The 12,198-nt window shown below is 38.5% G+C and overlaps 1 protein-coding gene across 2 annotated transcripts in view; it reads left to right on the forward strand.

The window, feature by feature from the left end:
- The window catches only part of DGKI (diacylglycerol kinase iota), a 114,392-nt gene that overhangs the window by 18,680 nt on the left and 83,514 nt on the right, over window positions 1-12,198 (forward strand). For both annotated transcript variants that reach the window (XM_062569976.1, XM_062569984.1), the window contains exons 9-13: window positions 3,317-3,372; window positions 4,305-4,367; window positions 4,584-4,657; window positions 5,951-6,062; window positions 8,830-9,029. In XM_062569976.1, coding sequence (XP_062425960.1) covers window positions 3,317-3,372; window positions 4,305-4,367; window positions 4,584-4,657; window positions 5,951-6,062; window positions 8,830-9,029 — 505 coding nt within the window. The remainder of the gene's footprint in view (window positions 1-3,316; window positions 3,373-4,304; window positions 4,368-4,583; window positions 4,658-5,950; window positions 6,063-8,829; window positions 9,030-12,198) is intronic.

The following is a 12,198-nucleotide window of genomic DNA, read 5'->3' on the forward strand; positions in this document are numbered from 1 at the left end:
TTTAATAGAGTCCACAAAACTGTCAGGTATTCTAGCTGTTGTTGCATTTTATTCATCCACTTGGGGTGGCACAAGAGCCATCAGCATACAGATCCAAATGTGGCTTAGCAGGTGGACTTGGGACTGACGTGAATTACTCTCTTTGTATGGTTTAGGCAAGTGTGCCTGTGTAAATGGACCTTGTTCAATTGTCCTCACTCAGTGTTTGGTCGTTTCAGCTCCATATACGTGTTTTTCTTGTGAATGGCAGCCTCCCTTATCTTCACTTTCATATTATCACAATGCCATTTTTTTTTTTAAAAAAAAGAAAAGATAGCACCCTTCTGACATGCTAAATAAAGAGCAGGATACAAGATTGAGTGAGCTAATGCATATTTTATAATGTTTAAGACTGCTTCAAGCTTTAGTAATAATAATGAAGGGCCACAGAAGGGCACAGAAATGAAATGATGACAGCTGTATGCATTTCTTTATGAATGCATATCAGCATGCATTCTTAATGTGACTGTGAATATACAGTATAGATAAAATGCATGGCTACTTTCTCACTTAATGGAGGCATTACTAAATAATGAAGTTGTGGAGCCCTATAAAGAATGAATATTATTCCAGAGATGCCAGCATTTTAAAAATTTACATAAGTGAAAAAATATTTGGCAGAGCCAGGTGTCTGTAAGTAGGTACGTATGGCCAGGAGAGCTTTTCATAGCATGAGTGTCTGCTCTTACTAGTCATTAGTGCTGGCATTTCTTCACCCTCTTGAATTGTAAAATATACAAAATAATCCCCATGTGTTTTAGGAGAGAAAAGCTTATAGCCTTGGAAGTGTTGCTGGGATGAGATTTTTATTGTGTTTTGTGTGGAATTAATTAGTGTAGGACAGATGCTGATTTCATTTGAACTGATAAAAATCCAGAACTCTGCTGAAGTCAGTGAACGTTAGCAAAACTTACACTATTTTAATGAAAATTGCAATACAAGTGGTTGTATGCAGTTGCCTGTGTGGAGCTATCGTAGTCACATACAGTATTAAAAAAAGCAAAACAAATTAGACTGATTTTTAACACTCTGAGCCTACTAGGGCATTTCAAGCTATGGAGATTGCTCAGCTGTTGTATTTAGAACAAACAGTGACTGCTGTGTCTCAGCAGAACCTGAATATGTGGCCTTTTCTAGAGCAACCCACACACCTTTCTTACAATTAATTAGATAAAGCCAGTGAGCCAGTCTCATAATTAATGTATTTAGCTCTGCTGCTTCAGTAAGAGTGCTGGGTAGAGACTCTTCCCAGTATCACAGTGCGCTCTCTTGTCATCCTATTGCCCTGGTAAAGCAGAGAAGATGCAATTTACATTGTCCCTATTTGACACACTATTTTCCCCTCAGCTCTAAAGGTTTGTCTGTTTACAGATACCTTCCTCCCTCCTTTTTTGCCCCCTCCCGTGCACTAACACATTCCCTTTCCTACTCCCTTCCTGGCTTGAGAAGGGTGAGGATAGATGGAGCAATTGCCAGCGTTGCACTTTAATCACCTCTAGGTTCTATTCCGCATGGTAGTAAGAATCTTTCCTCCCTCACATGCTCATCTACCATGTCACAGTTGGGAGCAATCCAACAGGTTGCAGGGCTGCTGAATCCCTGTCCTCAGAAAAGGTCCTTCTCCATTAAGCCAGTTCCAAACTAGGGCTTTAGTTCAGATCAGTATTTGCAGAGAGGTCTGTGTGTGAGCCAGTGCCCTGGATGGCTCCAGCTGGAGTCATTAGGGGTAAACACAGCAGTGGCAGCTTGCCCCCCTATCCTCTCCAGCACACTCATCACATACAGACAGTCACTGCAGAGACTAGGTCTAGGTCAGACAGAGAGCATACAGCATGGGCACTGGGCCTTCAGGAGCTTCCCACTTCCTGGTTTTGGGTTTTGAGACTGAAAACCCCCTCTCAGTTCAGTAAGCAGATAAAAGATGACTACATAAGCAGTTTAATAGTTTTAAGAAGAGTGCCTTCTGCCTTCTAGGCTCACCCACAACACAACAGATGGATCATACAGTAGCTGGGCACAACCAGACAAGAACTGCGAAGTATGTAACTCTTTCCAAATGGTGGAGAGTATTGTGAGATTGTGTGACTCCAAAGAGAACTAGATAAATTGTTATAAACAGTCCTTTCAGATGAAGTACTTTGGAAGCGTTCACATCAGTGTGATGCTCTGGCCAGAAGGACTAACCTGACACTTGGGCATTTTTAGTAGAGAATGATTGAGCAAGAAAAGGTGGTTGGTGCTCCCACTGAATATGGTATCAGCAGGACTGCTCCAGGAATCTCTGGATGCCCAAGAGTAGGAAAACAGCCTCCAGCAAGACACGAGAATGACTTGTATTCTGGGAAACGTGTCTTATGCTGGAATATTAACAGAGCTCCATTTAGCTTATTGGGGAGAAAGTTATAGGTGATTTAATCACTGTCTGTAAGTATTTACTCAGGGAGAAGATACCTGATAGTTGAGGACTATTTAATCTAACAGACAGATGTATAATAAAATTCAGCAGTTGGCAGTTGAAGCCAGAAAAGCTCAAGATGGGGGAAAACATTTATTTTAACGTTGAGAATAATTAGCCATTAGATGTGCAATACTACTGGACTATTAAAATTCACTGTAACTTGGAGTCTAATCAAAATTAAATAGCTTTCTGAATAGGCTTTAGAGTAACCACTTATTGTTTGCTGTGGAAGTATTTGCATTGGGATGTCTGTTCCCAATACCTTCTAAATATCCTCTTTTGAACATGTCAGAATTCAGTGTCCTTTTTAATCTTACAATTTTCCAATACTTTAGTCCTGCTTCAGAGCGTGGATTCGTATTTCATGGATTTGTAATCATTCTTAAAGAGGTCTCTTCTATGTTGGTAGAAATCTTGGAAATCTTGGAAAACATGCTGCAGAATCATGAAATGAATAATCTGAGAGATACTAAATTAAATGATGATTATACTCGTGTTATCTCTTCGCCTGTATTTCCATCTATTTTCACTCTGCAAGAATTGGAAAGAATTCAGAACAGTGTTTAAAATCTGATAACAGACAATGGCAGAGATGCTGAATTCTTGTGCAGCAAAAATATGTTCATGTTAATATTTTTACTGAGCAGTATGTGCTAAAAGCACAAAATGCACAGTATGTACCATCATAGCTGAAGCCAAATATGTTGAAATCTTTTCCTGCCTTAAAAAGCTCCTATAGTGTTAGTAGGGAATGGAAAGGTACAATGGAACCTACTGTATTTATTAGGGTGTTCATATTTTTCCTTTCTCCTTTCACAGAAGCAAATCCAGAGAAATTCAACAGCCGATTTAGAAATAAGATGTTTTATGCAGGGGTGAGTTATAATTTGTCTTGCAGAATGATGTTCGTTTAGTTGTTTAAATGTTTTATCATGCCCTTTCCCCCTCACTTTCATGACTTTTTTTTCTTTTTACCATTTAAAGTGCGTATGTGCTGTTTCTGGCAATGACATACGTGCTTGCTGAGAAGTGCCTGAAACACTGTTGTTTCACAGTGCTTGATCGTATCTTGCTCCCCCTGTTTCTGGCTCTTAAGGTTCTCAACAAAGTGCTTCAATTATGTCAGTATGTAGGCAACACTGACATTCAGGTTCCTAGAGAAATTCCTCAAATAGTTACCTTTATCTGTTAGGCCTTGAGGGGTAGTCTTGGATGTAGGACCATGGTGAATGGAAAACAGAGATCTGCTTTGGACATGGCTCATTTTCATATGCAAATAAAATTACACAGTTTTGTGTTCAGGCAGAAGTGGTCAACACTAACATTATTCTAAAGTGAAGTTGTTACAAAAAAAAAAAAAAAAAAAAAAACAGAGAAGCACACTGGTTTAATAATGCATGATTATAATACGTCTTTTTGGGCTTAGATAACTTTGACAATACCCATGTGCCTTAAATATAGAAACACATATATGAGCAAGGATTTTTTGTGTACTTCTTTGGGTGCTTGGGGACATTCTTTGGTTACTTCTTAAAAGGGGAAGTGTAGTATTTTAATGCCACACCTGAGAAGTTGCAGGGCAGATGAATAGATCCTGCTTCCTCTCTCCTCTGGGGAATCTGAATCTTGTATTGATCACTAAGTGTTGATGAAAGAAATCTAGCCTATAGTGCTACTGAGAGCAAGAAGGAATAGGTTTGACAGCAGGATGGCATCTGGTGATAAGCCCTGAGGTGGGATGAGAAATGAGGAAAGAGAAGTGAGAAGGCAGTGATGACACTTCCTGCACTACTTCTGTTTCTTGCAGGCAGCCTTCTCAGACTTTCTGCAAAGAAGCTCAAGAGATTTATCCAAACATGTTAAAGTTGTGGTAAGTATAGGAAATTGTGGGATAGTATTGTGGGAAGGGCGAGGGTGGGGGAGGATGAGGAGAGAAAGAGGTGAGAGTTTAATGGCTCCCTTACTTCTCAGTTTTGAGCATGGCATTTGAAACAGATTCCAAAGAAAGACTTGGGAAAGCTGTTACAAAGCAGCAACACTTCTCTTGTCTGTGGCCCCATTCAGCTCTGTCACTTTGGCTTTGTAGTGTGATGGCACAGACCTGACTCCAAAGATCCAGGAGCTGAAGTTCCAGTGTATAGTGTTTTTAAACATACCCAGGTAAGCTCAAGACAGATGTTTGGAGTCACAAAATAGAAGGGGAGGGGAGAAAGGGTACTTGCAAGTTATTCTAGGTTGGGTGGATGTGCAGAAAGCTTATTGCTACTCTGCCTCTTGAGAAGTAGATGCTGTTAGTTAGCAATACAGAATGGGACAGGAGTGTATGGTGCAGCAAGAATATCCTTTAAAAATTTGAGTGTCTTGTGATAGAGGGATGGTAGAAATGATTAATTGACAATACACTTTCCAAAGCTGTGCATGTAACCTGCAATCGAGGAAGTAAACCAGACACAGATGTCCGGTCTTTTATTTAAGTAGAAGGAGAGTTTTGGAGGAAGGAAAGGATCAATATTTTTCAAGTAAAGAGCACCAGGCCTGTTGAAAGAAATGCTGCTTCTTAACATGTTAGGAGGTGTTGCAAATAGAAATATAACGTATCTTTAAAAATTGTCTCTCCCTTGCTCTCTAGACAACCTACCACTTTCTTCCATATGCAGTCCCAAGCACTTGATTTTTTGAGTCCTGTGTTGTCCTCACTGCAAGCTTCTACTTAGTTATCACCTCTCCAGAGTTCTCCCCCTCTATCACTCTTAGATCACTTTTACATCCATTCTTTAAGGACAGAAAAGATAAAGATGCAACAGCTGCATCTGTTCCCTCTTTTTCTTTCTCCTCTGCCTCCTCAAGCTGTCTTTGTTTTGCATTTCTTCTGCTCATAGAGCTTTTGAACCAGCAGGAAGAGAGGAAATGGGGTTTTACAGGCTAGAGTCCTTGCTGCAGCCCCATGCCTGCTGAGTAAAGGAGAAAAGCAGCTTTCCAGCAAAGCACCCAAGGTGCAAATGTAGCTCAATAGCTGATCCTCAGAAAGCGGAGCAAGGTGCTTCTGCTTTGCTGCATTACCTGTTGTTTCCTCATTTTCCTCTGTCGCGGAGAAACTCACAGAGGAACCTGCCAAAGATCATGTAGTATATTAATAAAGGACTTTTTGCATCTGACCAATGATAAGTAATAATCATATCTCTAATCCTGCCCAAATGTGTTTGCGTAAAGATCATGGTGGAGAAATTTGGTGGATACTGAACCAGCTTTGAAACTACTTTTCCCCTTTTCCCTTTTGTCCTGTCCTTGCTAGCATTAACTCTAACAGTTCCTGAACTGAATCTGGAATAGATATTCAGTGTTTCTCCTGGAGGGTAGCAGAATAGGCCAAAAGTCAGGCTAATAGTCAGGATGCATCAGGGCAAATTACAAGTGTGCCTTCTCAAGCCTTATTTTCCAAACCTCTCCCTGTAGGTACTGTGCTGGCACAATGCCCTGGGGAAACCCTGGTGATCACAGAGACTTTGAGCCTCAGCGCCATGATGATGGCTACATTGAAGTCATTGGGTTTACCATGGCCTCACTGGTGAGTATAGTGCAGGTAATACCTGCAGGTGATCCAAAAATTAGTGTATTCTGTGGACAGCATTATAGAATGCAAATTTATCCATACTGCTGAAGAAGAACCATGATTCCATGTCTTCATCTGAGGCCAACATGTATTTTGCTGTTAGTTTTTAAATGAGGAGGACAAATTATAGTTTAAAAAAAATAGAGAATTGTTATTTAATGATTAAAACTTTGTTTGCAAATAGTTGCTAATTTGTATGTGTTTAGGAGTGCTTTAAAATTTTTTGAAGCTAAATGGAAAGATTATTACAGTAAAAATCAGCATGTATGCTTGTTTTTACTGTGCAAACAGTGTAATTAAATAATTACTGCTATTTCATTAGCTTTTGTGTATTTCAATCTATAGCATAAAAGTTAATTTTTTTTGTAAAATGGGCTATTAGAAACAAATAGAAAAATTTGTATGAAATTATATGTCTCAATGAATATTTTTCTTTTTAAAAATGAACTCTTTTGACAGATAAAAATGTTTATTTCAAAATAGTGTGGAAAATCTGGCTTTTGAATTTTAGAGAAGTAGTACTTAGCAAATAATTGCATGTTACCTAAATGAGTATATTGTCAACTGTCTTGGAACAAAAAAGAACATACCCAATTTGAAGGAAATGAAAAATACTGTTAACTATCATCAGGCTGTAGAAGTGACCTGCAGCTTGCTTGCAGTGTAGAGAATTGGAACTTAACAGTCTTTGAAGGCAATGTCCACATCCTGAAGTTGTGCATCAATCTGGGTCATACTCGACAGCTTAAAATGCTATATTTAATGGATGGTGCTGACGTTATCCCTTGGAAATCAGATAAACATTTATAAAAGTACCAAGAATACATAGGATTTCAATGACCACATTTAATATTCTCAAAAGTTGATTTATTTTTTCTTGAGGATCAAAAATACATCAAGAAAAACAGAAATTTTTGGTTATTGTTGACAGAAAAAAATAAACTATGTTTAGCTAGTTTTGAGCTAGAGTCTTTCTTGGGTTTGCCACCAATATCACAGTGTCTAGAGTGATCTCAAAAGCTACCAGCAATTTCAGTTGGGACAGAAGGCTCCTTTGACCTGCCATTTCTCTCTAAAGGAGCCCCAGCTCAGAAATGAGGGTCTACACTAGTGGCAATGCTGAGGATCCGTGGCAACTCTAAAACTTCTAGCTATAATCCTAGCTTGCTCTATATGACTCCCAGATGTGCTTGACCACACTTCAGAAGGTCTGTCAGACTGACGAAAAGAAGCACTTTGTAAGAATTAAGTGCTATGAATGTTAGCTGATCCATAATATTAAGCATGAAGTGCAGGAGTATTAAGGTCTTGACTTCTGTTCAGGCAGCTATAGTATGTTAATAAAGCATTTTTTTGAATCTGACCAATGATAAGTAATAATCATATCTCTAATTCTACCCAAATGAGTTTGTGTAAAACCTGAAGAATCTGCTAGATTCATTAGAAAAGACTCCATCTTTTTGTTTTTCTGGCATCTGTTTCTCCCTGCTTCTCTCTCCTGAAATTTTACCTCTAACTTGAGTTGCAAGGTGGCCTCACAATTAGAATAAGGAGACAAGTTTGTGGGGTGATGCCTATGAAAAGAAAGTAAGTTAAAAAGAAAAGGCTAAATCAGGAAAAGATGTAAGGTAGCAGGGTGATGAACTAGGTGAAAGGCAAGTAGCTTAAGTATACTGCTCTGTTTCTGCTATTTGTTTTGGCTGTTTTGCAGAGAGAACTTTAGTTAGAATCTCGAAGAGATGTAGGCATTGTACAGGATGGTACTATTTTCTCTCCCTCTTTGCCAAAGCCCTCTTACTTTTTCATTTCTTCCAAATAAATTCTTTAACAGGTATTTAGTAGCTTACTCTTTTCAGTCTGTCTGGTCTTGATATTGAGTTGTTGTGTAAGCTCTCATAAGAAAGATTTTAGGTGCATCATATTCATATTAAGGGATATATTTCTTTCAGGAAGGGGAAATCATCCTTCTGTCTCTCAGATGTACCTAATGAGGATTCTTGTTTTAAACAGCAAATAATTAGTAGCATTGCAATTAGTGTAAAACCAAACAAATCCCCTCTGCCTCAGGCAAACAAATGTTAAAATCTTTAAGAATGAACACAGGTATGCTTTTATGCATGTCTGTATCTCTCTCTCTCTCTCTCTCTCTCTCTCTTTTTTTTAATGTATGTGTATAATATGCTTGATGCATATTGAAATAACAAAGCATGTAATAAAGTAACGAAGCATACAATTAGGTATCTGTTCTGTTTCATCTGCTTTTGGCAAACCAGTTTTCTATGTGAAACTTTGTCTTACTTTTCAATTTTGAGTAAAAATACAATCATTGTATCTCATTAGTATGCCTTATACAGACACTTTGCAGAGCTTCAACTATACCATACTTTGGTACTCACACGAACCTATATTGCAAACTTACTCTTGCAGCTTAGCTTAGGGAGGACTACTATTTCTACAAAGTTAGTAAGGACCCATTTAACATTAGTGAGTGCTTTGCACTATATTCTTCAACTTGGCAAATGATGTTGCTTTCCAAGTGCAGTCTGATAAATGTGTAAATATCTATGTGATAGAATAAGCTACTTACAGCAGGACTGCTTTGTTTGCATTTGGAACGCTTTATAAAGGACAATGTCAGCAAAACGATGCATTTTGGGATTAAAAGTGCCTCAAATATCTGTTTTGAAGAGTCTTTGTTCTCTTTTCTGCTCTTGTTTTACAGGCTGCTCTCCAAGTGGGTGGTCATGGAGAGAGGTTGCATCAGTGCCGTGAGGTGACACTTTTAACATACAAGTCTATCCCCATGCAAGTGGATGGAGAGCCATGTCGATTAGCTCCCTCACTCATTCGCATCTCCTTAAGGAACCAGGCCAATATGGTACAGAAGAGCAAAAGGAGAACGTCCATGCCTTTGCTGAATGAGTAAGTTGGATTTGTGCATGTCCTAATGCCAGGAGGTGCTTTTGGGGCAGTATATTCAGTCATGGATTTTGCATGGACTGGACTTGCAGTGCATTTAAAAAGAAAAATTCACACCTCCCTCTGAACATCCTGTCTACTGAGTTGTAAATATTTACCTGATTTTATTTTATTCTTTAATTTTCTGGGTACCCTTCCGCCTTGCCTTTGGAAAGATGTTGAATCTCTCAGCTGTTCATTCAGAGAGGTCTGTGCAGGCTCAGCGGTGTGCTTCTTAGTAAAGCTTATGGCATATCTGCATATAAATGCCATTTTCCCTGGAAGAAGTTCTTATGATTTGCTTTCTGAACTTTATTAATCTAATTGTTAATTCCATTGGAGACCCTGTAACAAATTGCCACAATCAAGAGTTGCTCAGGACATCTTGTGGTCTTTGTTGCCTGGGATTGTTAATAGAGAAGGGCCTGGATGACTGGAAAGGGCACTTTATAGGAAATCCTGGCCCAGTATTAAAATCCGATGAGAAAATTCAGTACAACATAGGTAAAAGTATTAGCACTTTCACTAGTCTTCTGTGGGCAAAGGCAGAAGGCAGTAGTATTGAAGTTTAGTATTAGACAATCTGGATTCTCCTAGAATGTCTGTCTCCCAGCTAGAGACTGGTAAGGAATGATGATCAGAAACAAAGAAAATACATGGTGTGAGGTGAAGGTAGCACTGAAGTAATGTGAAGAACACAGAAAAACTAGAATAACTGGAAACCAGGAACATTTGAAAAGAATAGACAGGACTAGCTTTCCTTTTATAAACTTATTTGTAAGCACTGCAGAAGTATTTTAACAGTAAAAATAATTTAATATTAGAATTATGACCTATGAAATTGTTCACCCAATAAAATAATTTAGTTTATTCTGTAGCACTGATTGTTGTACTTCTCAGAATTCCTTCATTGCTGCTAAGGTGAGTGATAAATGCTGTTGCTATTTTTTCATCAAGTATTCTTAAAGCAATTGAAGACAGGCTATCCTTTAGGGTATATAGAGACCTACAGACATAAAGTTATTGAGAATCCGCATTTCATTTGAGCAACTATGCACTGAGGGTTCTGCTCTTCTAAGGAGGGAGTGGCGGGGCTTTTGCTGCAGCTGTTATGGTACCAGGCATAAGTAAGGCAATGTTTCTGTAGTGAGATAATACCTTTCATTAGACTAACTCACATAATTGGAAAAGAAAGACAAGGTCTCAGGCACAACTTTTTCTTCTCAGGTGTCTGCTGATTTTGTCTGGTTTTTCAAACTGTATAATTTAGTGAAAAACATTGCTTCTCTTCAAACCTTAACTCTAGCCCTCAGAGCTTTGTCATTCAGTGATTGTTAATCTGTTCATGTAACCAAAGCATCCCTGGTTACTTCCAACACCTTCCTGTTCAGTGTAGCACTGTGTTCTCTTACTGAGACTAAAGCTTTAAGCTTCAGTAGAAGCCCATATCTGTAAGGTGCAATTCTTATTTATCTGAAAAATACGTAAGATATAGCCATCTCTCTTGAACAGTGAAGAATAACAGGCTATTGCCTGTGAGCACTGCTGCCCAGTTTCATCCAGCCATGACTCTTCACTCGTTTGTGAAGCAGAGAGCATTCCCAAGGCATCTCTTTCTAAATTGCAGCAGGATAATGTAAGCCAAAGAAAGAATTCCAGGCACTTCAATTTGATAATTAGCACAAGTAGGCCTGGAGTCTTCAATCTGAATTTAAACTGTGGTAGGGAAATACAGATTCCTGGTGTGTGTCAATTGTCAAAAGAATATCCTTTGCTATTTAGCTGGATTTGAATGTGGTGTGTCAGACTATATTGCTGTCTGAATTCCTTGATGTGGCTATTTGTCTACAGACCTCTGTTACAGAAAAATATAAGTGATTTGTCAGGGACTCTAGTCTCAGTCTCATTTAACCAGAATGGTGTATGTGTATGTGTGTACGTATATATGTCTCAGGTGCTGAAGGGAAATGAGAAATATCAGTTGAATTTCCTGGTGTGATAAACCCTAAATGGTATGTTAAAGGTAAAACTCTAGGATGCATTTAATCATGTAAGAATTTCATTCAGTTTAACAGTGCTTTGTAGAATTTTGCAACAGAGAGAAAAATTTTAAGCGCATTTATCTACATTTCTTAACTTGATATTTGGAGTGTATCTCTTCAATCCATTGAAATCTCCCAGAAATCATTGTTGTTGATTGAACACAATAGATTGTTCTCTTAAGACAGCCATCATTGCTAGATGTGTGAGAATAGTAATGAGTTCTGGAGCTATCCCTGCAATTGCTAGGTAGCTGTGCTTGAGTGCCTCGCAAAGAAAGTGATTAAAAATTTATCTCACATCACAGTAACTCAGAACTGCTGTTACTGTTGGCTTTGTTATTGGGGGATAAGGAGAGCAGTGGGAATTCTATTTGAAATTTTAGCTAATCTAGTGTCATAAGTAGAAAAAAAATGATTTTTAAGAAGCCTTACACTTTGTTTCCAATTTTTTTGTACCCTATTCTTCTTTTGTTTCTGTGTTTTTTTTTTTTTTTTTTTTTTTTTGGAGGTTTTACAGGGATTAGCTTTTCGTCTGCCTTGTGGATGCATTTGTGTTACCATAGTAGTAGTATCGTAAGGCTGAAGAGTCAGTATTTTATGTAGCTACAGTGAGAAGAACAGAGATTCCACCCTTCTCTGGAGAGAGCAGAGCCTTAGAAACATTGTTCTCTTCTGACCATGAACCTTGCAGACCTTTCTGATTGCAACTGTTTCCCTTCAAAACTTGTGCCTGCTGGCAGTTTGGACAACTCGCATATGAGAAAAAGGGATCAAGTCTTCTGTTTGACCTGCTTTCCCTCATTTTCTCACTACTGTGCTTCCAACACCTTCTAATTGCACAGTAACTACCTTGTGTAGTTCTGTGCAGTCTTGGATGTTAAGAGTCTCTCTGTTTTATGTTACTGAATAATTTGCCGTTCTCAAAGTGTACGGCAAAATTAAACAGCAGTATTTGACTGATATAGTCCTTAAAAAAGGTTGACCGTAGAATCAGACTAAGGAATACAAATCTAGTATTTCTGCAGAGCTACTTGAATCAAAGAAACCTCACTTTCCTGCTGATGGCAGCAGCAATGCAAACAGCTTCATTC

Source organism: Rhea pennata, chromosome 1 (assembly GCF_028389875.1).
Source record: "Rhea pennata isolate bPtePen1 chromosome 1, bPtePen1.pri, whole genome shotgun sequence".
Lineage (NCBI taxonomy): Eukaryota > Metazoa > Chordata > Aves > Rheiformes > Rheidae > Rhea > Rhea pennata.